Genomic DNA, 27,744 nt, shown 5'->3' with positions numbered 1-27,744 from the left:
CCTACCTAGGAGCGGGTGGTCACTCGGTCTGGACGTCCCCCGGTGTTTCTGACCCCTCCTCGTCGGTTTTTGCCAGGGCGTCTCGGGCCTAAAAAAGACTGAGAATCTGTGGAAAAATGATCGCTGTCGGATCCGGAGGAGGGACCATCTCCACGACGGAAGTTGCGAGAAGGAGCAGACGAATGCCATCGATAGACTCGATTCTTAAGATAATCTTCCTGATCCCGTAGGAATATGTCGCGTTTGCGAACCTGAAGAGTGTCCCTGTATTCGGAGAGTGTGGAGTTACACTTGTTCTTGAGTTCTTCAAAGGCCGTAGCATTCAGCGTTTGAGAGAGTTGTGTCTCGATGTTCTTGATATTTGTGTCAATGCTGATCAGTTCCCTTTGCAAGTGGTCAATTGTAAGAAGAATAATGTCAAAAGAGCATTTATTGAGAATACTCTCAAATGATTTACAATACTCAGAGTTGTCTGAGAACAATGTAGGCCTTAGGGAGACTCTGAGCCCCCTCGGTATTCTCTGGTTCCTATAATACTCAGCCAAAGTGGCTGCGTGTAGTTCAAGGGCCGTGTTCCTCTTAGTTTCCCTCAGGTAGTCCCGGGTACGGATCTCATCTGAAGGAACAGTGAGGAACTGAGTCCTAGTGGTCACCTTGGATAAAATACTGGCGGCTTGTTCATCACTAAAGGAGAGGACAGGTGCCGACATGAGATAAATAGGTACGGTGGGGGCACCGGAAAAAATATTTAATACAAAAGTATGGAAATTCCAGGCTCTACCACCCGTAGATGGAGGTGCTCAGGGGGTAAAAAGACATATACGTAATGAAGTAAACCCCGGCACTCCAAATGAGGACAAAGGAATGAATGCAAAAGTGAATTTATTGACACACTGCAAAGGGAACCTAACCAGAGCAACAACACCAACGTTTCGGCATAAAGCCTTTCTCAAGGTAGTTGCCTGAAAGTTGTGAACAAATAACAATGGTGGTGAGTGCATGTATATACACGTGATACATAGAGTGAATATATATACAAATATAATACAAATGTACAAAAGAAATACAATGCGAGCGGAACATACATTACTGGTTACAATGAAGAGACACGGGTCACATAGGACGACCGGAAATTTTCACAAGAGGAGGTAAGGTTCCATATATTTCACAGAGTGTGCTTCATAGTAGCATGTAAAAGAAAGGTTCAACATAAGTAGGCATATGTACCAAAGAGAACGATATTAATAAGGGCACAGATAGTGGAACAGCCAGAGATAATGTCCGTAATGGAGGGAAAGGAAAGGAAGAAAAAAAGGAAAGGGAGAAAAAACAAAGAAAAAGAAGGAGGAGAATGGGAAAAAGGGAAGAAAGGAGGGAAAGAAAGAGGGGGAAAAAAAGGGGATGAAAAAGGAAAGAAAGAGAAAAAGAAAAAAAAGAAGAAAAAAAAGGAAGAAAAAAAAAAAAAAAAAGGAGAAAAAAAGGAAGGAAGGAAAAAAGAAAGAAAGAAAGAAAGAAAGAAAGAAAGAAAAAGAGAAAGAAAAGAAGAGAGAAAAAAAGAGAAGGGAAAGAAGGAAAGAAAGAGAAGGGGAGAGAAATAAGAGGAAGAAAATAGGGAGGGAAGAGGAAAGAGGAACAGAGGAGGAGGGAGAGAAAGGAAAAGAAGGGGGGGGGGGAAGGGGGGGAAAAGGAAAAAAACAAAGAAAAAGCAAGGAGAGAGAAAAGAAAGGAAGGGAGGAAAGAGAGAGAAAAAAAGAAGAAGAAGAGGAGGAGGGAGAGGAGGAACACGGCAGATGAGTACACTGGAGAGCCTCAGGAGATTAGGGCACATACCGTAAGTGGAGGAGTGACAGGGTCACTATATGAGAAGAGTGGAAGGTGGGTGGACGCCTGAAAAAGTAAACAGGTTTAGTCAGCTGGAGAACGATGAGGAGTGAGTGAAGGTTCCAGAGCGGGGGTACCTGCAGTGGATGGCCGTGACAGGCTCATGTGGCAGTGGAAGCGGCTGCGGCGGCGTAACATACACTGGCAGGGCCGCGCCATTATGAAGGGGCCGGCCATGTCACGTGGGAGGCATCATTTCCGGTGGTGCGCAATGGGCATGCGCGTGATAGTGATAGTACATGACGTGCTCTGTCATGTGACCGCGCGGTAGCGCGCGGTGAAGCGCAGAAGGACGCGCATGGGGAAGAGGCCATGTCTATAGAGCACAGAAACAATAGTAATAGGGCGGTCAGTAGGGGGGGTGGAGTTTATCTGCCGAATTACCTGTGAAGGTGCGTGAATAAGGGTGTACCGCTGAAAAGAAGTTGTGCAGGTGAGGTTCAATGATGTGAAATCTAAAAGGGAAAAAAAGGAGAAAGGGTTAAAATCCTGCAAAAAAAGGGAAAACTTGGCAAGAGGGGAAGAAAGACCGCATGGGTATACGTACGAGTATCCCCACATGTGTGTGTACGTGTGCACACACAAATCTGTACATGTGACGGCGTCTACATATATGAGTACCCAGGCCAACATAAATTAAAGACATATAGAAGTACGCAGGTCGACATAAATTAAGGACATATAGCAAACCGAGGTCCATTATAGCCAGCATGGAAGCTGACAGTAATGGAGTCCCGTATACAAGGCAATCGGAATGAGAAAGGACCAACCGAACAAAGGGTATAGATAAATCACCGGGGGGCGTCATATTCCCTATTAAGCCCTAAAGGCTCCATGGTTTGAAGAGTGTGAATCCAAAACGCCTCACGTTCCCTGAGAGTTTTTATACAATTACCGCCACGGCGGGGTTGGATAATCTGTTCGATCACTTGGAATCTCAGTTGTGGGATGGAGTGACCAGCAGTATGAAAGTGAGCCGGGATGGGTAGGGTAGTCAGTTTACAGCGAATCGTGGATTTATGTTTGTTGATGCAGTCACGGATATGCTGAGTGGTCTCGCCAACATACCCGAGGCCGCATGGGCACTTGATCAGGTAAATGACGTAGTTTGATTCACAAGTGAAGTATCCAGGGATGGGGAACTTCTTTCCGGTGCGTGGGTGTGTAAAGAATTCGCCTTTCGTGATGTGTGAGCATTGGAGGCAATGCAAGCAAGGGAAAGTACCCTTGCGTTGGCAAGAGAAGAAGGTCTGTTTAGCCAATGGCTTGGAGGGGCCAATGTCCGTCCTAACTAGGGAATCCCTGAGGTTCTGGGGACGTTTATGACAAATCAGGGGCCGAGACACAAACTCCGGGACAGTGGGATATGCTAGACGAAGTAATGGCCAATGTTTGAAAATGACGCCATTAATAAGAGGGCTGAATGGGTGGTAGGTACTGACAAAAGGAATGCTCTTGCGGCTCTGAGAGTCAGGGGTTGGAGTAAGGGTCTGAGGTTTTGCATAAGATGGATAGCCACTTGCTAGAAATTTTTTATCCATGTCGATGTGTCGTGTGTCCCTGGTGGAGGAATCTGACACGATCCGGTCGACACGGCAGTGCTGGGAGTGAGGGAGGGATCTCTTGATGTGTCGCTGGTGACAGCTGGAGTATAGGAGAAGGCTGTTTCTGTCTGTTGGTTTTGTGTACAAGTCCGTCGAGAGGGTATGATCGGCGTTAATAATAACGGTAGTATCAAGGAAATTGATGGAATGGTCACTATGATGAAGGGTGAACGAGATATTGTCAGTGGCGTTATTGATGTCGGAGAAGAAGGAAGTGAGTGATGTAATGTCACCTGTCCAGATGAGAAAGATATCATCTATGTAGCGTTTCCGCAATGCTACCTGATTCTCGAATAATGAATGAGGGTAGATATGGTTATGCTCAAAAAAGTCCATGTAGATATTGGCATAGGGGGGTGCGACGTTGGATCCCATCGCGGTCCCTCTACACTGCAGAAAGAATTGATCTTCAAAAAGGAAAAAATTCTTAGTAAGGACCACCTCAAGCATATCCAAACAGAAATCTTTCTTGGGAGGGGAAAGGTCCATGTAAGTATCCAGGAACTTGTCAACTGCATGGAGGCCTTCGTGATGGTTAATACTGGTGTACAAACTTGAGACATCCAGGGTAACTAGCAAGCAATTGGAAGGGACGCTTGTGATGGATCTAATAATGGTCAGGAAGTGATTGGTATCCTTCAGGTACGAGGCAATTTTGGGGATATGAGGAGTAAATATTTTCTCCAGAGTAATGGAGATGGGTGAAAATAATGAATCGGTGGACGCGACTATGGGACGGCCGGGTGGAGAAGTCAAATTCTTATGGATCTTGGGAAGTGTGTAGAAAACAGGGGTAATGGGATGGTTATTAATCAGAAATTCACAGAGTTTATCGTCGATGGTGGCTTTTTGTTTGTACATTTTTACTTTCTCTTGTATGAGAGTGGAGATGTGGGATGTGGGATCACGGGGTAATGGGCGGTAAGTACTGGTATCGCCAAGTTGTTGGCGGATCTCATCGATGTAATAGGTCCTGTCAAGGACCACAATTGCTCCACCTTTGTCAGCCGGTTTAATCACAATATTCTTGTAGCCTTTGAGGGAGATCAAGGCCCTGCGTTCATCGGGGGTCATGTTACTCTTGATGTGGAAAGTGCCCTTGTTGATATCAGCTGTGAGGGTGTGAATATCCCTGGAGACTAAGCCGATAAAAGTTTCAACAGGATGATAGCAGCATGGTGGTTGATAACTGCTAGGGATCCTAAGGTTAAGGCCCGTGAGTGTAAACCCCATAGGGGATGCAGATGTCACAGATGTGGTAGATGTTCGGTCAATGTCAGGGGATTTTGTGGCAAAATGTGCTTTTAAGCGAAGGTTTCTAAAAAACCTGTTCAGATCGCGTTCTAAGTTGAAGGTGTTAAAGGAGGGGGTTGGACAAAAGGAGAGACCCTTCTGTAGGACCTGGGTCTCGAGGGGGGAAAGGGTTTGACTGGATATGTTGTAGACAATATTGTCCCTACCTGGGAGCGGGTGGTCACTCGGTCTGGACGTCCCCTGGTGTTTCTGACCCCTCCTCGTCGGTTTTTGCCAGGGCGTCTCGGGCCTAAAAAAGACTGAGAATCTGTGGAAAAATGATCGCTGTCGGATCCGGAGGAGGGACCATCTCCACGACGGAAGTTGCGAGAAGGAGCGGACGAATGCCATCGATAGACTCGATTCTTAAGATAATCTTCCTGATCCCGTAGGAATTTGTCGCGTTTGCGAACCTGAAGAGTGTCCCTGTATTCGGAGAGTGTGGAGTTACACTTGTTCTTGAGTTCTTCAAAGGCCGTAGCATTCAGCGTTTGAGAGAGTTGTGTCTCGATGTTCTTGATATTTGTGTCAATGCTGATCAGTTCCCTTTGCAAGTGGTCAATTGTAAGAAGAATAATGTCAAAAGAGCATTTATTGAGAATACTCTCAAATGATTTACAATATTCAGAGTTGTCTGAGAACAATGTAGGCCTTAGGGAGACTCTGGCGGCTTGTTCACGTGTATATACATGCACTCACCACCATTGTTATTTGTTCACACCTTTCAGGCAACTACCTTGAGAAAGGCTTTATGCCGAAACGTTGGTGTTGTTGCTCTGGTTAGGTTCCCTTTGCAGTGTGTCAATAAATTCACTTTTGCATTCATTCCTTTGTCCTCATTTTGAGTGCCGGGGTTTACTTCATTACGTATATATGTCTTTTTACCCCCTGAGCACCTCCATCTACGGGTGGTAGAGCCTGGAATTTCCATACTTTTGTATTACATATTTTTTCCGGTGCCCCCACCGTACCTATTTATCTCATGTCGGCACCTGTCCTCTCCTTTAGTGATGAACAAGCCGCCAGTATTTTATCCAAGGTGACCACTAGGACTCAGTTCCTCACTGTTCCTTCAGATGAGATCCGTACCCGGGACTACCTGAGGGAAACTAAGAGGAACACGGCCCTTGAACTACACGCAGCCACTTTGGCTGAGTATTATAGGAACCTGAGAATACCGAGGGGGCTCAGAGTCTCCCTAAGGCCTACATTGTTCTCAGACAACTCTGAGTATTGTAAATCATTTGAGAGTATTCTCAATAAATGCTCTTTTGACATTATTCTTCTTACAATTGACCACTTGCAAAGGGAACTGATCAGCATTGACACAAATATCAAGAACATCGAGACACAACTCTCTCTCAAACGCTGAATGCTACGGCCTTTGAAGAACTCAAGAACAAGTGTAACTCCACACTCTCCGAATACAGGGACACTCTTCAGGTTCGCAAACGCGACAAATTCCTACGGGATCAGGAAGATTATCTTAAGAATCGAGTCTATCGATGGCATTCGTCCGCTCCTTCTCGCAACTTCCGTCGTGGAGATGGTCCCTCCTCCGGATCTGACAGCGATCATTTTTCCACAGATTCTCAGTCTTTTTTAGGCCCGAGACGCCCTGGCAAAAACCGACGAGGAGGGGTCAGAAACACCGGGGGACGTCCAGACCGAGTGACCACCCGCTCGCAGGTAGGGACAATATTGTCTACAACATATCCAGTCAAACCCTTTCCCCCCTCGAGACCCAGGTCCTACAGAAGGGTCTCTCCTTTTGTCCAACCCCCTCCTTTAACACCTTCAACTTAGAACGCGATCTGAACAGGTTTTTTAGAAACCTTCGCTTAAAAGCACATTTTGCCACAAAAGCCCCTGACATTGACCGAACATCTACCACATCTGTGACATCTGCATCCCCTATGGGGTTTACACTTACGGGCCTTAACCTTAGGATCCCTAGCAGTTAAGAAAAACCACGACGCTGCTATCATCCTGTTGAAACTTTTATCAGCTTAGTCTCCAGGGATATTCACACCCTCACAGCTGATATCAACAAGGGCACTTTCTACATCAAGAGTAACATGACCCCCGATGAACGCAGGGCCTTGATCTCCCTCAAAGGCTACAAGAATATTGTGATTAAACCGGCTGACAAAGGTGGAGCAATTGTGGTCCTTGACAGGACCTATTACATCGATGAGATCCGCCAACAACTTGGCGATACCAGTACTTACCGCCCATTACCCCGTGATCCCACATCCCACATCTCCACTCTCATACAAGAGAAAGTAAAAATGTACAAACAAAAAGCCACCATCGACGATAAACTCTGTGAATTTCTGATTAATAACCATCCCATTACCCCTGTTTTCTACACACTTCCCAAGATCCATAAGAATTTGACTTCTCCACCCGGCCGTCCCATAGTCGCGTCCACCGATTCATTATTTTCACCCATCTCCATTACTCTGGAGAAAATATTTACTCCTCATATCCCCAAAATTGCCTCGTACCTGAAGGATACCAATCACTTCCTGACCATTATTAGATCCATCACAAGCGTCCCTTCCAATTGCTTGCTAGTTACCCTGGATGTCTCAAGTTTGTACACCAGTATTAACCATCACGAAGGCCTCCATGCAGTTGACAAGTTCCTGGATACTTACATGGACCTTTCCCCTCCCAAGAAAGATTTCTGTTTGGATATGCTTGAGGTGGTCCTTACTAAGAATTTTTTCCTTTTTGAAGATCAATTCTTTCTGCAGTGTAGAGGGACCGCGATGGGATCCAACGTCGCGCCCCCCTATGCCAATATCTACATGGACTTTTTTGAGCATAACCATATCTACCCTCATCCATTATTCGAGAATCAGGTAGCATTGTGGAAACGCTACATAGATGATATCTTTCTCATCTGGACAGGTGACATTACATCACTCACTTCCTTCTTCTCCGACATCAATAACGCCACTGACAATATCTCGTTCACCCTTCATCATAGTGACCATTCCATCAATTTCCTTGATACTACCGTTATTATTAACGCCGATCATACCCTCTCGACGGACTTGTACACAAAACCAACAGACAGAAACAGCCTTCTCCTATACTCCAGCTGTCACCCGCGACACATCAAGAGATCCCTCCCTCACTCCCAGCACTGCCGTGTCGACCGGATCGTGTCAGATTCCTCCACCAGGGACACACGACACATCGACATGGATAAAAAATTTCTAGCAAGAGGCTATCCATCTTATGCAAAACCTCAGACCCTCACTCCAACCCCTGACTCTCAGAGCCGCAAGAGCATTCCTTTTGTCAGTACCTACCACCCATTCAGCCCCCTTATTAATGGCGTCATTTTCAAACATTGGCCATTACTTCGTCTAGCATATCCCACTGTCCCGGAGTTTGTGTCTCGGCCCCTGATTTGTCATAATCGTCCCCAGAACCTCAGAGATTCCCTAGTTAGGGCGGACATTGGCCCCTCCAAGCCATTGGCTAAACAGACCTTCTTCTCTTGCCAACGCAAGGGTACTTTCCCTTGCTTGCATTGCCTCCAATGCTCACACATCACGAAAGGCGAATTCTTTACACACCCACGCACCGGAAAGAAGTTCCCCATCCCTGGATACTTCACTTGTGAATCAAACTACGTCATTTACCTTATCAAGTGCCCATGCGGCCTCGGGTATGTTGGCGAGACCACTCAGCATATCCGTGACCGCATCAACAAACATAAATCCACGATTCGCTGTAAACTGACTACCCTACCCATCCCGGCTCACTTTCATACTGCTGGTCACTCCATCCCACAACTGAGATTCCAAGTGATCGAACAGATTATCCAACCCCGCCGTGGTGGTAATCGTATAAAAACTCTCAGGGAACGTGAGGCGTTTTGGATTCACACTCTTCAAACCATGGAGCCTTTAGGGCTTAATAGGGAATATGACGCCCCCCGGTGATTTACCTATACCCTTTGCTCGGTTGGTCCTTTCTCATTCCGATTGCCTTGTATACGGGACTCCATTACTGTCAGCTTCCATGCTGGCTATAATGGACCTCGGTTTGCTATATGTCCTTAATTTATGTCGACCTGCGTACTTCTATATGTCTTTAATTTATGTTGGCCTGGGTACTCATATATGTAGACGCCGTCACATGTACAGATTTGTGTGTGCACACGTACACACACATGTGGGGATACTCGTACGTATACCCATGCGGTCTTTCTTCCCCTCTTGCCAAGTTTTCCCTTTTTTTGCAGGATTTTAACCCTTTCTCCTTTTTTTCCCTTTTAGATTTCACATCATTGAACCTCACCTGCACAACTTCTTTTCAGCGGTACACCCTTATTCACGCACCTTCACAGGTAATTCGGCAGATAAACTCCACCCCCCCACTGACCGCCCTATTACTATTGTTTCTGTGCTCTATAGACATGGCCTCTTCCCCATGCGCGTCCTTCTGCGCTTCACCGCGCGCTACCGCGCGGTCACATGACAGAGCACGTCATGTACTATCACTATCACGCGCATGCCCATTGTGCACCACCGGAAATGATGCCTCCCACGTGACATGGCCGGCCCCTTCATAATGGCGCGGCCCTGCCAGTGTATGTTACGCCGCCGCAGCCGCTTCCACTGCCACATGAGCCTGTCACGGCCATCCACTGCAGGTACCCCCGCTCTGGAACCTTCACTCACTCCTCATCGTTCTCCAGCTGACTAAACCTGTTTACTTTTTCAGGCGTCCACCCACCTTCCACTCTTCTCATATAGTGACCCTGTCACTCCTCCACTTACGGTATGTACCCTAATCTCCTGAGGCTCTCCAATGTACTCATCTGCCGTGTTCCTCCTCTCCCTCCTCCTCTTCTTCTTCTTTTTTTCTCTCTCTTTCCTCCCTTCCTTTCTTTTCTCTCTCCTTGCTTTTTCTTTGTTTTTTTCCTTTCCCCCCCCTTTTTCCCCCCCCCTTCTTTTCCTTTCTCTCCCTCCTCCTCTGTTCCTCTTTCCTCTTCCCTCCCTATTTTCTTCCTCTTATTTCTCTTCCCTTCTCTTTCTCTTTCTTTCCTTCTTTCCCTTCTCTTTTTTTTCTCTCTTCTTTTCTTTCTCTTTTTCTTTCTTTCTTTCTTTCTTCCTTCCTTTTTTTCTCCTTTTTTTTTTTCTCCTTTTTTTTCTTCTTTTTTTTCTTTTTTTCTTTTTCTCTTTCTTTCCTTTTTCCTCCCCTTTTTTTTCCCCCCTCTTTCTTTCCCTCCTTTCTTCCCTTTTTCCCATTCTCCTCCTTCTTTTTCTTTGTTTTTCTCCCTTTCCTTTTTTTCTTCCTTTCCTTTCCCTCCATTACGGACATTATCTCTGGCTGTTCCACTATCTGTGCCCTTATTAATATCGTTCTCTTTGGTACATATGCCTACTTATGTTGAACCTTTCTTTTACATGCTACTATGAAGCACACTCTGTGAAATATATGGAACCTTACCTCCTCTTGTGAAAATTTCCGGTCGTCCTATGTGACCCGTGTCTCTTCATTGTAACCAGTAATGTATGTTCCGCTCGCATTGTATTTCATTTGTACATTTGTATTATATTTGTATATATATTCACTCTATGTATCACGTGTATATACATGCACTCACCACCATTGTTATTTGTTCACACCTTTCAGGCAACTACCTTGAGAAAGGCTTTATGCCGAAACGTTGGTGTTGTTGCTCTGGTTAGGTTCCCTTTGCAGTGTGTCAATAAATTCACTTTTGCATTCATTCCTTTGTCCTCATTTTGAGTGCCGGGGTTTACTTCATTACGTATATATGTCTTTTTACCCCCTGAGCTCCTCCATCTACGGGTGGTAGAGCCTGGAATTTCCATACTTTTGTATTCCATAATGCCGCTGTCTATGCCCTATATACCGGGAGCGGCCTGGCTACCACAGTACTTGGGTGATTCGCATACCGAGTGAATTTAAAGAGAGACTGTGCAGTTTGTTTAAAGTATACCCTCTGTCTGAGAGCCAGAAAGTGAATATCCTGATTGGACAGCTAACGGGTGCAGCACAGAGAGGTGAAAGCCTGGCAGGACAATGATAAAGAGATTGTTGCAAAGATCCTGGCCAAGCTGAGGAGCACCTTTACACTCGCACTGCAGCTGAGATCAAGATGAGGTTCTTTGGCTGTAAACAGAAGGCGCAGGACAGTCAATCAGGGATTATGCTCTCAACCTGCAGGAGGTGCTGCGAGCAGTTAAGCAAGTTGATCCTGACAGTGTAAAGGAAGAAGATAAACTGTTAAAGGAGCAGTTCATTGAAGGACTCCTATCTAGTACCCACAGAGGACAGTTGCGTATTATAACCTTGCAAAACCCTGATCTGGACTTTGCTGATTTTAAGGACAGGGCTATTCGGGTACTGCAGGAGTCCACTGACAGCCGTCCAGGGCCCCCTAGGCGCCCAGCGATCACCTACCATTAGGAAGCAACATCTTTTCCTTCCATCCCCGTGGAGGCTGATGCACAGACTCTGGATAAAGATCCAACTGAGGAGCTGCGTCTTCAAGTCCAGGAGCTGACCAAAGGGATGGCTGCACTTACCAAAACCGTGCAATCCCTGCAAGTGTCCTCCAAAGAAAAGATCCAGCTTGCTTCCAGTCCAGAGGATGTCCCGTGGCTCCGGAGGAGAGCCCCGCCACTTCGAGGGAGGAACAACGATCGCTATGACCAGGACGGACGTCCCATCTGTCGTCACTGCTACAAGGCCGGTCATCTTGCAAGATATTGTCCTTTAAACAAGCAACCCCTGGGGCAGAGGGCCAACCCCCAGGAATAGGATCCCCAGGCCCAAGGAACTGGAAAGCCAAGTATGTGGGAGGGAGACCGATCCTTCCTGTGGTGATTGACGGTATCCCCATGAACGCTTTGCTGGACACTGGCTCCCAGGTGACCACGATGCCGTACATTCTGTACAAGAGGTATTGGGCTGATTCAGAACTTACCTGTGGCCCAACTGATGAACTGACAGTAGTTGCTAGTAATAGTCAGTCTTTACCGCAGATAGGATGTAAAGAAATTACTGTCAAAGTGGCGCGGGTAGAGCTAATGTCTCAAGGTTTAATAGTTGTTGATATTGACCGACGTGAATGTAATCCCATGATGACTCTTGGTACAAATGTAATTGAAAACTGTCTGTCCAAGGCTATTGTCTTGTTGCAACAGGTGGCTGAGACTGCTGGTTCCGGAGAACGAGTCCTGCAGAAGGAGATCTGGGCCCTGATGCAAAGGCAACAGGTAGAACTCTCTGAAGGAGAGATTGGCAGCGTCAGAGTGAGTGATGCTTTTCCCATTGCAATACCCCCCAGATGTGAAATGTTGGTTTGGTGTCGGGCAGCTATAGGTCTTAGAGGGAGAGATTACCAGGCGTTGGTAGAACCAGTATACTCCGAGAGCAGGCCCACTGTCCTGAGAGCCAGAGGGGTGGTTGATGTACGAAAAGGGAGAGTACCTGTACGTCTTTTGAATTGTGGGGAAGAGGAAGCCACAATACCTCGGTACGCCACAGTTGCTAAGCTGCGCACCGTTAGTAACAACTCTTTGCAGGCAGCAGAACCCTTGGTCTCATCCGATCAGGTGGAGGACAATGGCTCTGTGAAGCAGCCAGAGGAGTGGTGTCAGCAACTGCAGGTGGGAACTGACTCTACACTTTCATACCAGAAAAATGGGGTTTACAGAGTGACACAAGAGTATGAGCGGGTATTCAGCAAACACCCACTAGATTTTGGGCATGCAAAAGGGGTTCAGCATCATATCCCCACGGGAGACCATCCACCCATAAAGGAGAGGTACAGACCTATACCCCCAACACAATACCAGTGTGCTAAGAGTATGTTGAGGGAGATGAAGGAGGCAGGAGTCATCAGAGACAGTTGTAGCCCCTGGGCAGCTCCATTAGTGTTTGTAAAGAAAAAGGATGGTACCATGAGAATGTATGTTGATTACAGAAAGATTAACAGCATTACACATAAAGATGCCTACCCATTACCTAGAATTGAGGAATCAATCAAATCAATCAAATCAAATTTATTATCGCCAAGTACATATTACATATATACAAGGAATTCTTTGTGGCAAAGAGGCAACATAATATATAACAACAGATACAACAAGTAACATCTAACAAGACAGATACAGTTTATAGTCTACACATGACGATTTAATTGTTGAACAGAGAGTGGATAGAAGCTGTTCAACAATTCAATCGTTAGCTGCCTTAAAACTGCTAATTACTTTTCCACCTTGGATCTCACCAGTGGGTATCGGCAGGTTCCCGTAGCAGAGTCAGATAAGGAGAAAACAGCATTTACCACTCCAATGGGTCTCTGTGAGTTCAATTATATGCCATTTGGGCTCTGCACTGCTCCAGGAACATTTCAACGGCTGATGGCGTGCTGCCTGGGACACATGAACTTTGAGACGGTCCTGTTGTATCTGGATGATGTCATTGTTTTCTCCAAAACCTATGAAGATCATCTGGAACACCTGTTTGAAGTGTTTGAAGCTTTGTCCAATTTTGGCCAGAAGGTGAAGCCCTCCAAGTGCCACCTCCTGAAGCCCAAGGTGCAGTACCTCGGTCATGCGGTCAGTGCAGAAGGTGTGGCACCAGATCCTGATAAGGTCACAGTCATCCGAGACTGGCCGAAGCCCAGCAACCTTCATGAAGTACGCCAATTCCTTGGACTGGTAGGCTGCTACAAAGATTCATCAAGGGCTTTACTGAAATAGCCACCCCTATGCAAAATCTCCTGGTGAGGCAGTCCAAGAAGACCAAGCAGAAAAATTCCACCTTTGGATGGACTGAAGAGTTGGAGAGATCCTTCACTCGGCTGAAGATGGCTCTCACAGGTGACGAGGTCCTGGCTTACCCAAATTATGACAAACCCTTTGTGCTGTACACAGATGCTAGCAACGTGGGACTAGGAGCAGTACTGTCGCAGGTACAGAATGGGAAGGAAAGAGTGATCTCCTATTCCAGCAGGAAGCTGTGCCCCACTGAAAGGAACCCTGATAATTACAGTTCTTTCAAGCTGGAGTTCCTTGCCATAGTCTGGGCTGTCACCAAAAGGTTCAAACATTACCTAGCCTCTGCCAAGTTCACTATCTTCACGGACAACAACCCGTTGATGCATTTGGACACTGCAAAACTAGGTGCACTGAAACAGCGATGGATGGCTCGGCTATCGAACTATGAGTTTACCATCAAGTACCGGGCAGGGCACAAGAATGCCAATGCTGATGCGCTGTCCAGAATGCCTAACCTACCAGATGCAGGAGAAAACCCTGAGGCTCTTGAAGAGATAGAGCTACCTCCCTTCCACCGGCCACTAGCGGCCCAGCGTGCTCAAGGAGTGAGAAACAGACGGTCTGGCTTGAAGTAGGCCACCCTAAACCCATTGCCCCATCATGATTGGGACAAAACACAAGACAGTGACCCTGCAGTCCGTCTGGTGAAGGAGCTGCTGACCCGAGCTGAGTCACGTCCAGAGTCGGATGCTCCTGAAGAAACTCAGCAGTTGTGGAAGGAGAGAGGCCGGCTGTTCATTTATGAAGGGAAGCTGTGTCGGAGGAGTATCAATGCCCGCACTCATGAGCTGGTTTGGCAGGTGATAGTCCCAATGAGAGAGGCATCAATGGTCCTGGAAGCATACCACAATGGAGCTGGACACTTCGGATGGAAGAAGTTGGAAGTATTGCTCCGAGAGAGGTTCTACTGGGCTGGTATGAGGAAAGCCATTGAGAGGTGGTGCCGGGAGTGTGGACAATGTAACCTGCGCAGAAAGGATCGAGACAGCCAGAGAGCTCCTCTACAGCCAATCATCACCAAACAGCCCTTTGAGTTGGTAGCCTTGGACCATGTGAAGCTGGTTCCAAGCCGGTCAGGCTACATCTATGCACTTATCATTGTGGACCACTACTCAAGATTCCTGGTAGTTATGCCTGTCAAAGATCAATCTGCCAGGACAGCAGCCAGAGCGTTCCAGCAGCACTTCTGTAGACCACATGGGTACCTGGAGAAAGTGCTTACAGATCAAGGTCCAGCTTTCGAGGCAGAAGTGTTCAAAGAGTTCTGTAACCTGTATGGTTGTAAGAAGATCCGGACAACGCCGTATCACCCACAGACCAATGGCATGTGCGAGAAGATGAACCAGGTAGTGATGGATCTCCTGAAGACTTTGCCCTTGGAGGAGAGAAATCTGTGGCCAAAGAAGTTGCCCTATCTGGTAGACCTCTACAACCATATTCCCGTGAACTCTACCAACTGTACCCCAGCCTATTTAATGAGAGCAAGACCTGGTAAGCTGCCTATTGACTTAGACATGGGAGTCCTGACACCCGAAGTAGCATCCCCAGATGCTGATTGGGACACTGAGAGGCAGCAACAGTACAGAAGAGTTCAAGAATGTGTGGAGAAGAGTTTGGCCCTGGCAAGACAAAAGCAGGAGAAGCTTTACAATCGAAATGCACCTGCTGTTCCTTTGTCGCTGGGAGAGCAAGTCTTGAAAAGAAAGAGAAGATTGCACAAATTGGATGATCAGTGGGAAGCTGAACCTTATACCATTCTGCCCTCTAACTTTGATAATACTAAGGTATGCCTTGTTAGTAAATATGGAGGAGAGACCTCAGCAGCGGTATCGAGAGATCATTTGAAGTTATGCCCTGACCAGTTAAAAGAAAGAAAAGAAGAACCAGATAACATCCAACCCATAGTGGAAGAAGAGAAGGTCAGCACAGTGCTTGGGGAATTCCCTGTGAATTGGACTAAAGTGAACGATGCTATAGTGGTGCCAGTGTTGCTGTTTCCCCAATTGGTAGCACAGGAAGATGTGACTCAAGAGAATCAGGAAAATCGGGTAGCAGATGCCACACCAGCAGTGGAGCCAGAGAACCCTCGCCCTGCCAGTGGTGAACCTGGTGTACCCTTGGTGAGTCTAAGAGGTCACAGTCAGTCTAGTATCCCTGTGTTACATAGAACCCCCAGTAGTGTATCCAGTACATTACACGCTACACCTTACGCAGGTCTACCCGCACCACACAATGTATACCACCCCTTAGATATCGCATATAGCAAAATAAATGTAAATGTTGAAATTGTATGTGTAAATATGTAACTGTTCTTAAGCTTTGTGCCTACAGGTAACCTGTAAGAGTTTCCTTTGGAATTTGTTTTATGGACACTGGACCACAGGACTTGTGTGTGGTCAAAAACTTTCACCATTTGCCCAGGAATGGACCATGGACACTGATGCTTGGACTTGCCATCATAGGACCATTTTTGAAGCACCTGGTTTTTGTAACTTTTTAATTTTTAAATCTTGTACAATTATTATTGTAACCGTTCATATGTTATTCATGTATTCTTCTGTTCAGCCCAGGAGTGCTAACTTGCACTAGGGGGGAATGTGGCGCCCCCAGGAGTATGGTCGCCACAGTGGCTTTGCCTTCCTCCAGGGGAGGGTAATGCCAGGCTTGGAGGCAATGATGGGTCTCTCGCAGTCAATCCATACGTGCAACACAGTTCCACTCCAGGCCAGCAGGGGGAACTCTGAACCAGGATTACGGGGAGGAGTGTTCCCTGAGGGTCAAGAGGAAGGGGTAGTCAGTTAGTCTGCGGAGGGTGAAGTGTGCAGACGTGGAGAGAGAAGCTGGAGGTTGAGCTAGGAAGGAGAGCTCCCTCAGCTTGACAGCGCATGAACTGGAGCCTGGTCTCCATGGCTGTATGGACGTTTATGGTCCTACAGCAGATACCAGAGGAGTAGGAGGCTGTAAATGCCCTACTCCCATCTAAGACTTGAGGCACAACAGCAGCGTGGATAGAGAGCCAGGACTCGGAGAGGTAGGAGTCCCCGAGAGAGGCTACAGCTGTGTGCCGTGCAAGTACGGTTCTTGGGAACATCTGACAGGAGGAACTTCAGAGTAACTTAGTACTGGAGTGCTACATTCAAACAAGCGCTAGGAAGGAGAATGCACAGCCCGTCTGCTGAGAGAGAATCCCTGAGTTGCTTCCAGGCTAGCCTGCTCCGTTACCATCTGTAATCAGGACCCTGGACTGCAGTTATCAAGTAAAGGTACAGAAATTGCACCCCGCTGTGTCTTGTCTACTTCCTACCCTTACGGCACTGCTACATCACCATGCCCTCCACCTCTACACTGCCCTGGGACTATAGCTTCACTTGTGGGGAGCTTTTACATCCTTGCTGTGTAGGGAAGGTGACCTGACGGACGGACGGACTAGTCAGAGTGAAGAAAGATAGGTTTGCACAGTGTAGGTAGGAGACAGTGATTACAGTGGGGAAACAACTAGAAAAGTGTAGTGGACGTGCAGTACCTTGGGATGACCATTAGATGGCAGGGTGGAGTGTGAGCAAAGGACTTTACAGCAGCTTAGGGCTTTAGAAACCGTTGGTCATGGGGGGCGTGGTGACAGTTAGTGACAGTTTCAAGGAACCGGGGAAGTTATAAATACTGAGGGAGGGTTCCAGAAAGTTCCAGTCCCCAGGGGGAGCCCAGGTGACAGGAGGACTTCGCCAGTCTGTGTGTCCTGAGGAGAATCCGACCAAGGGGACTGAGGAGAGGGAAACGTCAGGGGGTGGTCCTGACAGAAAGATACCGCAGAAGAGACGAGGCAGTGAGTGCCATATACCGTATTTGACACGACGACTGACCAGTGAAAGCGCTGTTGGTTATTGGGCCTAGGGCGGCCACAGTGGCGGACCTGGCAGGAGCGTCGAACAAGTGAAGGAGGGACAGTACGCATATGTACGTCCTTATTGTAAAAGTACGGTATGTAAACGGCTCTGGAAACGGAGGGCCGATAAGTGAAGAAACGTGCGGTGTGCTGCGGAGGCCGTCAGGCGGACGGCAAGTAATGAAATAAACTTGGACCTGTTGCACCCAGAATCTGCCTCATCGTGTCTCTGTCATCATCTTTGCGTGGTACAAAAGTAGGACCACCCCCCCCAGCTCGGCACCCCACCACCGACACTACAGCTGCACCCTACCATCAGTCCCAGCGGATCTGCATGCAGCGTCGGCTTAACACCTCCCTTGCCGAGCACCACAGGTGGCATCACAAACTATTCCATTCCATTAACTACATTCCCCCATTACTTGGGCGCCCAGGGCCACGGACCGGGTCACCGCTGCTGTGACACATTCCCCTGACACCGGCCCGGTATCGAGTACCCCACAGCCCTGGGAGGGCGACCCACTTATACATACGGCCGGATTATGGTAGAACCCACCGATTATCAACAGGTTTGGCCCACAGTCCGATGTGTATGGGGCCTTCAGACCTTATACATACAGCTAGATTATGGTAGATCCTGCCGATATTGACAGGTTTGGCCCACAGTCCAGTGTGTATGGGGGCCATTAGGCCTTATACATACGGCCGGATTATGGTAGAACCCACCTATATCGACAGGTTTGGTGGAAAGTCTAATGTGTATGGGGGCCTTTAGACCTTATACATACGGCCGGATTATGGTAGAACCTGCCGACATCGACAGGTTTGGTGGAAAGTCTAATATGTATGGGGGCCTTTAGGCCTTATACATACTGCCGGATTATGGTAGAACCCACCTATATCGTCAGGTTTGGCGGAAAATCTAATGTGTATGGGGGCCTTTAGGCCTTATACATACGGCCGGATTATCTCTTTGTGCACAGTTGTAACAGGGCACCCATAGAGGTGCATGGGGGGGTCTCTTCTGCACCGCTGATTTTATACTGATGCACACGAAAGTTGTCGAAATTCATCTGACTAACAATAAAGCTTGCCATACACATTAGACATATGATGGTAGCCCTGCATAAATTCTGTAAAATATGGGAGGACTGGAAAATTCACCAAGGCTTGGACATTGCGTCCTTACTTGGTGGTGCTGGGTAATATTACTACTTGTTTCGAGCGAGATATGTCTGATTAAGGTCCTTGGAGTGATGCATATAAAATCAGTTTCCATAATGTCCTTCCTGTTTCAGGTGAAAAAGGGTGTTGTCTTTTGTGGTATGTTGAAAAATTCAATAAAAATTTATCTGATTTAATAAAAAAGACATATGATGGTAGAACCCGCCGATGTCGACAGGTTTGTCCGCCAGTCTAATGTGTATGGGGGTGTCGGCTGAATGATGATCGGGAGAGAGATGTCGATGAGGCATGTCTGATTTCGAACTACTGATCACATTGTTCTTCCTGAGATAAGTCACCGGCTGAGATGTCAGTCGATGGTTTTCTCATAGAGAACACAGGACACTCGGCTGGATGAGCGCTCCTGTCTACGGGAGAAGGTGGCTGGGACGGCCGTCAGCTGAAGGATCTTTTAGCCAACAGCTGTCGAATGTGAATTAGTCTAATAATATGCATAATAATACAATACGGATAATTCTATTACAAGTGACTAATAAGTCTCATAGAGAAGTGTATAAACTGTAAAACTTCAGTCTAGTAACGAGTTATGGCATTCATCAAAAATAGGTTGTGAACATGGAGTTTGAAGGCGGACAGACAGCTGCATTCACCATGATTGCTTTCTCAAATGACCTTGGTGCAAGGAAGACCCAAATCTATGGCACTAAGGTAAGTGCAATCTTGTAATAATTGTGCCACTGCCACTTCATTATTCAACTTAAAGGAGCACTCCACCTAGAAATGAATGTTTAAATAAAGCAAAAAATTTTGTCGCCCTCATTGATTGTTTGCCGGCAGCATTTTCAGCATGATCCTGAAATAGTCAGTCAATCACTTCTATAATTGGATTGGTGAATGATGAAACTCTGCTCCTTGTACAAGTGGGAAGAGCTTTGATATTTTTTGTCCTACTGGAGGTTAGGGAGGCTTCTGCTGCAGCCAGTTGTCCTACAGCCAAACACAAGGCATTGAGGAGAAGGTGGAGGGAAGATATATTTCTCAGTTTTAGGTGTAATATAAAACCTCTGCCAAAGCAGGGCAGAGACCTGTCACTGTAGGGAAGCTGGCAAGGAGAAGCCACCAGCTGATCTGAGGTGTCGAAGCTCATGAGAACATGGATCGATTGTTCTCCCTGGACTTGTCCTCCTGGTCTCTGCCATGTAGTACTTTGCTGCATAGAAAATCGACTTCCCTCTACTCATTGACTGTAAAGGGCATAGCTGTAATTCATCTGTACCCTGATATCTGTGACTTCAGAAAATTAGGGGTCAGGTGGTCCTATGTCTTAGATAACTAATCTGTAACGTACATACTGTAACTATTCTGCCTGAGACCCCCATACACCTGCATGTGATCGCAATGGGAAAAGGGTATTAGGATGTTGTTCTGGTGGCCTCTTTTTTCTTTTGAGAGCAAAAGAGCAAATCAAACACACAAATAAGTCTTTCCCCTAGAGGCGAGACACCCCCATATACATTGGGCGGCCTCCTGACTTTAATAATCTAATATGTACGTGCCAGAGGTGTAACGCAGTCCGTTAATGCTGCCATTAACCCCCATTGTCGGGCGCATCGCGACGCATGCGTTCGCGATGTGCTGTCATTCTGTGACGGAGCCTCGGACGCGGGCTGCAGCGTTTGAGGCTCTGTCACTGCTAGCGCAGATGAATCATCTGTGCTAGCGGGTATAGCAACGCAATCGCGTTATGCTATACAGTTAACGCAGCCCGTCAACGCTATGCGTTGAACGGGCTGGGTTAACGCAATGTGAACCTGGCTTATATCACTTTTGACCCCTCAGGTCAAGAGAAATTGACCCCTGACTCACTAAGCGTACATTTGGGCTATATGGGGAGAGGACAGTAAAGGCCCCGTCACACACAGCAAGATCGCTAGCGAGATCGCTGATTTTGTGACGCATCAGCGATCTCACCAGTAATCTCGCTGTGTGTGACACGCATCAGCGACCGGCCCCCCCGCCGGGTATCACTGATCGTGCAGGAATGTCCTGGGCCGTTTTTTGATCGTTGGTCTCCCGCTGGCCAGCACACATCGCTGCGTGTGGCAGCGGGAGGGCAACGATCTGCGAGATCCCAGCGCTGTAAGCAGACGCTGGGAGCTGGTATCTAAGGTAAATATCAAGTAACTAAGTGAAATTAGTTACCCGATATTTACCTTGGATACCAGCGTCCAACGCGAGCACACACCTATCTAGGGTACACAGCGGCCTCTCAGAAACCTCGCACACCTAGACATCCACAGACTCTCAAACTCTCTTCTACCTCTGTCCTCCATATCTTCACTCCACAACACGGACAGTGCTTTCTACAATGCCACCCTCACATCAGCCATAGACTCAGTTGCTCCTCTCATGCATGGCAAAGTGCGACAAACCAATAGGCAACCCTGGCACAACAACCTCACCAAAAAACTTTGACAAGCATCCAGGGTCGCGGAGCGGCGTTGGAAGAAAACACGCCTGCCAGACGTCTTCACTGCTTTCAAACAAGCTACACTTGCCTTTAAATCAGCCCTCACCTCTGCTAAACAGACCTATTTCACAAACCTTGTATCTTCATTATCCCACAACCCAAAATAACTGTTCAGCACATTCAACTCTCTCCTCCGCCCACCACTGCCACCTCCAACTCCCCTCATCTCTGCTGAGGACTTTGCCACCTACTTCAAAAACAAGATTGACCAAACAAGGCAAACCTCTACAGTTCCACCACCCCAACCACTCCACATACCAGACCTCTGCCCTTCCCTAATAACCTCCCTCTCCAACATCACTGAAGGATATTTTACTAATCTCCTTTCCAAATCACGCCTCACCACCTGTGCACTTGACCCCATCCCTTCCCACCTGCTCCACAACCTCACTAACATGATCATTCCAGCCCTAACCCATCTCTTCAACCTATCCCTAACTTCTGGTACCTTCCCCTCTGCCTTCAAACATGCCACCATAACACCCATCCTCAAAAAATAAAACCTTGACCCAACTGCTATGCCCAGCTATCGCCCCATATCACTGCTCCCGTTTGCTTCCAAACTCCTTGAACAGCATGTCCATGCTCAACTATCCTCCCACCTCTCATCTAACTCCCTCCTTGACATCCTGCAATCTGGCTTCCGCCCCCACCACTCCACTGAAACTGCCTTGACCAAAATTACTAATGACTTTCTCACAGCCAAAGCTAACAGACAGTTCTCCATCCTCCTCCTTCTTGACCTGTCCTCTGCCTTTGACACAGTTGACCACTGCCTACTGCTACAGATTCTTTCTTCCCTTGGCATCAAAGACCTTGCCCTGTCCTGGATTTCCTCATACCTTTCTGACCGCACATTCAGTGTTTTCCACTCCCACACTACCTCCTCATCCCGCCCCCTCTCTGTTGGAGTCCCCCAAGGCTTTGTCCTGGGGCCCCTACTTTTTTCCATCTATACTCTTGGCCTAGGACAACTCATAAAGTCCCATGGCTTCCAGTACCACCTGTATGCAGATGACACTCAGATCTACCTCTCTGGCCCAGATGTCACCTCTCTGCTGTCCAGAATCCCAGAGTGTCTATCAGCCATATCCTCCTTTTTCACCTCTCGCTTCCTAAAACTCAACGTAGACAAAACTGAACGCATTATCTTTCCTCCATCTCACGTATTTTCCCTACCTGATCTATCTATTATGGTAAACGGCATCACGCTCTCTCCAGCACGTGAAATCCGCTGCCTGGGAGTAAAGGTACTGTCACACTAAGAGATATCGCTAGCAATATCGCTATAACTAGTGACGTTATAGCGATATTGCTAGCGATATCGCTGAATGTGATACTTACCTCCGACCGGCTCCCCCGCTGGTTATCGCTGATCGCGCGAGAACGTTCAGGACTGTTTCTCGTCGTCAGCTTCCTGTGGCGCTTCCTGCTGTGAGGACGAGCGACGCGTGGAGCCGGGCGGGAGGACGCAGGATCGCCTGGTGTGACAGGTAAGTAGCGATCCCCTTCCCCAGCGATGTCGCTAGTGAGATCTGCCTATGTGGCAGCTCACTAGCGACCACTTAGCGATGTACCAGCGATCCTGACCGCGTCATATCGCTGGTCGGGATCGCTGGTACATCGCTAAGTGTGACAGTACCTTAACTCTCGACTCTGTCCTGTCCTTCAAACCACACGTCCAATCTCTTGCCAACTCCTGTCGCCTCCAACTCAAAAATATTTCCAGAATCCGTCCCTTCCTCAGTCCTCAATCTACTAAAATTCTTGTACATGCCCTCATCATCTCCCGCCTTGACTACTGCAACACTCTCCTCTGTGGCCTTCCTGCTAACTCTCTTGCACCACTCCAGTCTGTCTTCAATTCTGCTGCCCGACTAATCCACCTCTCTCCTCGCTACTCCCCTGTCTCCCCCCTCTGCAAATCCCTCCATTGGCTCCCAATTCCCCAACAAATCAAGTTCAAACTATTAACACTGACCTATAAAGCCATCCACAACCTTTCCCCTCCCTATATCTCTGAACTAATCTCCCAATATCTTTCCTCACGTAATCTTCGATCCTCCCAAGACCACCTACTCTCCTCCACACTTGTTCGTTCCTCACACAACCACCTCCAAGATTTCTCCCGAATATCCCCTATCCTCTGGAATGCCATGCCTCAACACGTCCGATTATCCACCACCCTCGGATCCTTCAAACGGAACCTGAAAACTCATCTTTTCAGGAAAGCTTACAGTCTGCAATAACCATTCTGCCGCCTCACCACCGCCCGAGCCGCCTCCTCAAAACCACCTGAGCTGCTGCACCCCCGACCTTCTGTCTCTTCCCCAATATCCCATAGAATGTAAGTCTGCAAGGACAGGGTCCTCTCCCCTCTGCACCAGTCTGTCATTGTAAATTTGTTTACTGTTAACGATATCTATAACTTTGTATGTAACTCCCCTTCTCATGTACAGCATCATGGAATTAATGGCGCTATATAAATAAATAATAATAAATAATAACCATTCCCGTACCTTCACCGACTTTCTATAATTTGCACTAGGGGGAGTGGTGCCGTAGCTCAATTTTTTAAATATACCGTATCTCTTTTCTTTGCTATGAAAAGCTCCAAAAAGCATGCACAGCCCCTCTCTATTGAAGTCAATGGAACTTCCTGACTAGTCAAACATTATACATCCGTGGCTTTTACCTACTTGTAAAGTTAGTTCACTTTCTAAAAGCTATAACATTTTTCTACCACTTTTCCTCTTCAAAGGTTCCATAAGTACTCATATCTAGCCAGGTCCTTTTGTAAAGCTAAGTTCCTTCTTTTGCACATGAAGGCTCTCACTATTATTATCCTTCCTTCACTGTTTATGGGTTGAACAAATATCTGCAGTGAAGTGGGGAATAAATATCTAGTCTCAGTGAGGACAGAGAAAACAGGCTATAGAAATAATATGGTAAATTGATGGTTGGTACATATTTTCAGTATTGGTAGCCCAGGGATAAATTGGAACTCTGTATCCCCAGTATAATAAGCCCTATATAGTGCTGCATACAGAGTAATGGACCCCATATAATGCTCCATTCAGAATAATGGCCCCATATAATGCTCCATACAGTATAATTGGCCCCATATATTGCTCTATACAGAAAAATGGCCCTTGTATAACGCTCCATACAGAATAATGGCCCCATATATTGCTCCATACAGAATAATGGACCTCTTATAATGCTCCATACAGTATAATGGGCCCCATATAATGCTCCATACAGAATAATGCTACCTTGATTACTAATCCGCTTTACCCTCTGGAGACCTTGTAGCTTTCCTGACGCATTTAATCTTGTTTATATTTTGTAAATTGGTTCCAGCCCTGACATCGCTGACCTCTTCTTATCTCATTATGGTGCCAGCCTGGCCCATTTGTGTAACAAAGCCCCCATTCTCCGGGCAGCTGGTGGGCTCTGTGATGTGGCCCTGCCAGGGTTCTAGTTGTCAGATCGCTTCAGCAGATAGATTTGATGTAACACACACACTGGAGTGTAGCCATGTCCCCGAGCTGGGCCGTGGCCCCTTCTTCTCTCTTCTGTAATCTTATAATTTACAAGATGAAATTATAAGATGAAGCTCCTTGTGCACCGCAGATCTGCCGGCACCGAGAGAATAAATAACTCTGCCGGATATTTCTAGGAGCGCACCTGTCATCTGTTCTGTGTATTTCTCGTCTTTTATGTCCACAGTATCGATCATTGTACGATGTGATTTAGCGCGCTGATTATATGGAGGTGAAATATAGGGACGCCATAGATTAATGAATGTCTCATTGGATCTTCTCCGTAGGGAGCATACATCAGGGACAATAGTCCTGTGAACACTTCACCTACTCAGTGGATGTGAGAGTGGATCATACACTGAATTATTATCATGTCCATAGCGCCATTATACCTTATAGAATGAAGCACTTATAACAGGACTATGCAGGGTATAACTCGGAAAATAAAAACACAGTGTGGACTAAAAGTATTAAAGGGAATCTCTCAGTAGGTTTTAGCTATGTAATCTGAAAGCAGCATGATGTAGGGACAGAGACCCTGATTCCAGTGATGTATCACTTAGTTTACTGAATGCAGCTGTTGTGATACAATTACAGTTTCCTCTGCTGCAGATCCAGCAGACCTCAGAATGCTGAGCTCTGCATAATCCTGCACGCACCACTTATTGGCTGCTTTCTTTGTACATTGTATATTAACAGAAAACAGATGATCAGTGCTGGGGGCGTGGCGTGGACTAGGAGGCACGAGACACCTAGTCCTGTAGTGATAATCTTCTGCTGATAAACCACTGATTGTATTGAAACTACAACAAGGAGCCCAGCAAGTGTAGTAAGCAACACATCGATGGAATCAGGGTCTCAGCCCCTGCATCATGGTGATCTCATATTACATAGCAAAAAACTGATGACATATGACACCTGCTCATATGGCCTTACAACCTGTAAATGAGTAGTTATAAAATATGGGGGGATAAGTATGCAATTATACATGCATCTGGTTTGTCAACATTGGGGTATTCTCAACAATAGATACAATTGTAAAATATCACCTTTACAATGTAAAATATCACCTTTACAATCTACATTTTATTAATACTCCTGTCCGTTCTCAAGAAAGGAGTGATTTTTATTTTATAGTTTATCACTCGTTGGCTAGGCTACCAGCCACCTCTGCAATCCATCAGTGGTGACCAGTCTCTTGGGCAAAGAGTGCAGCGCTTACAAGTTGTTTGCTATAGAGCTGGTGAATGCTGCTCTGAAGCTGGGATCCGGCTAACTTCAGTGCCCGTGTCCTTAAGTGTCTTCCTCCAGAAAATCACCCATTGTAAAAGACGTAGTGTGCGCCTCCCCTTAGCAGTTGCTGCTCCTGGTATTGCATCTGACTGTAGCTTATTCCCATTGAAATGAATAGGACAGGGCTGTATTACCGGGCACAGCCACTACTAAAGTACAGAGCTGTGCCTAGTAAACAGTGAAAGGGATGAGGCTTTTTCTACAACACTGCACACCCTTAACCCCTTCGCACCCGAGCCTGTTTTTGCCTTCGTGAACGGGCCAATTTTTTCAATTCTGACCAGTGTCACTTTATGAGGTCATAACTCTAGAACGCTTCAACGGATCCTACTGATTCTGACATTGTTTTCTCATGACATATTGTACTTCATGATGGTGGTAAAATTTTTTAGATATGATCTGCGCTTATTTGTTAAAAAAAAATCAAAATTTTGTAAAAATTTAGAAAATTTTGCAATTTTCAAACTTTTAATTTTTATGCCCTTAAATCAGAGAGTGATATCGCACAAAATAGTTAATAAATAACATTTCCCACATGTCTACTTTACATCTGCACACTTTTGGAAACATAATTTTTTTTTTAGGAAGTTATAAGGGTTAAAAGTTGACCACGATTTCTCATTTTTACAACAAAATTTGCAACACCATTTTTTTTAGGGACCACCTCACATTTGAAGTGAGTTTGGGGGGTCAATATGACAGAAAATACCCAAAAATGACACCATTCTAAAAACTGCACCTCTCAATGTACTCAAAACCACATTCAAGAAGTTTATTAACCCTTCAGGTGCTTCACATGAATGAATGGAATATGGAAGGAAAAAATAAACATTTACCTTTTTTTCACAAACATTTTACTTCAAAACCATTTTTTTTTTATTTTCACAAGTGTAAAAAGAACCACAAAATTTTTTGTGCAATTTCTCCCGAATACGCCAATACCCCGTATGTGGGGCTAAACCACTGTTTGGGCACACGGCAGAGCTCAGAACGGAAGGAGTGCCGTTTGACTTTTTCAATGCAGAATTGGCTGGAATTGAGATCGGATGCTATGTCGCATTTGGAGAGCCCCTGATGTACCTAAACAGTGGAAACCCCCCACAAGTGACCCCATTTTGGAAATTAGACCCCCCCCCAGGGGACTTATCTAGATGTGTGGTGAGCACTTTGAACCCCCAAGTGTTTCACTAAAGTTTATAATGTAGAGGCGTGAAAATAAAAAAAATCATTTTTTTTCCACAAAAATGATCTTTTAGTCCCCAATTTTTATTTTCACAAGGGTAACAGGAGAAATTGGATGCTAAGAGTTGTTGTCCAATTTGTCCTGAGTACGCTGGTACCCCATATGTGGGAGAAAACAACTGTTTGGGCACACGGTGGGGCTCGGAAGGGAAGTAGTGACGTTCTGAAATGCAGACTTTGATGGAATGGTCTGCGGGTGTCATGTTGCGTTTGCAGAGCCCCTGATGTACCTAAACAGTGGAAACCCCCAATTCTAATTCCAACCCTAACCCCAACACACCCCTAACCCTAATCTCAGCCCTAACCATAACCCTAACCACAAACCTAACACCAACACACCCATAACCCTAATCCCAGCCCAAGCCCTAACCCTAGCCCTAACCCTAACCCTAGCCCTAGCCCTAACCTGTGTACCTGCTTTTTTTTTTCTTTACTTTTTTTT

At 46.5% G+C, this 27,744-nt stretch overlaps 3 protein-coding genes across 8 annotated transcripts in view; 2 read left to right on the top strand and 1 right to left on the bottom strand.

Annotated features, from left to right (window-relative positions):
* LOC141098005 (putative oxidoreductase YteT) overlaps nt 1-27,744 on the top strand; it is a 210,622-nt gene that overhangs the window by 91,113 nt on the left and 91,765 nt on the right. For 2 of the 4 annotated variants that reach the window (XM_073585593.1, XM_073585591.1), the window contains 2 exons: nt 11,984-12,091; nt 19,299-19,400. In XM_073585593.1, the coding sequence (XP_073441694.1) occupies nt 11,984-12,091; nt 19,299-19,400 (210 nt within the window). The remainder of the gene's footprint in view (nt 1-11,983; nt 12,092-19,298; nt 19,401-27,744) is intronic. The other 2 variants (XM_073585592.1, XM_073585594.1) reach the window with 2 other exon arrangements.
* The window catches only part of LOC141098006 (uncharacterized), a 165,677-nt gene that overhangs the window by 61,008 nt on the left and 76,925 nt on the right, over nt 1-27,744 (bottom strand). The window contains exons 1-4 of one of the 3 annotated variants that reach the window (XR_012234111.1): nt 4,946-5,377; nt 2,266-2,336; nt 1,831-1,887; nt 6-1,177 (exon numbers count right to left, since the gene is read on the bottom strand). Coding sequence is in view for 1 of the 3 variants with exons in the window: in XM_073585595.1 (XP_073441696.1) it covers nt 6-189 (184 nt within the window). In the remaining 2 variants the exon portion in view is untranslated. The other 2 variants (XR_012234112.1, XM_073585595.1) reach the window with 2 other exon arrangements.
* LOC141098004 (uncharacterized) lies at nt 6,855-10,539 on the top strand. The gene is made up of 3 exons (XM_073585590.1): nt 6,855-9,150; nt 9,528-9,584; nt 10,228-10,539. The coding sequence occupies exon 1, from the start codon at nt 6,857-6,859 to the stop codon at nt 8,741-8,743; it is 1,887 nt and encodes a 628-aa protein (XP_073441691.1). The 5' UTR covers nt 6,855-6,856; the 3' UTR covers nt 8,744-9,150; nt 9,528-9,584; nt 10,228-10,539.

Source organism: Dendrobates tinctorius, unplaced genomic scaffold, assembly GCF_039654945.1.
Source record: "Dendrobates tinctorius isolate UK_male_01 unplaced genomic scaffold, ASM3965494v1 ptg000086l, whole genome shotgun sequence".
In the NCBI taxonomy this organism is placed as follows: Eukaryota; Metazoa; Chordata; class Amphibia; order Anura; family Dendrobatidae; genus Dendrobates; species Dendrobates tinctorius.
The sequence above is the reverse complement of the archived record's forward strand: the minus strand, read 5'-3'. Positions and strand labels throughout refer to the sequence as shown.

Coding starts and splice junctions, on each gene's coding strand:
- LOC141098004 (XM_073585590.1), top strand. CDS start 6,857: ATGACCCCCGATGAACGCAGGGCCTTGATCTCCCTCAAAGGCTACAAG.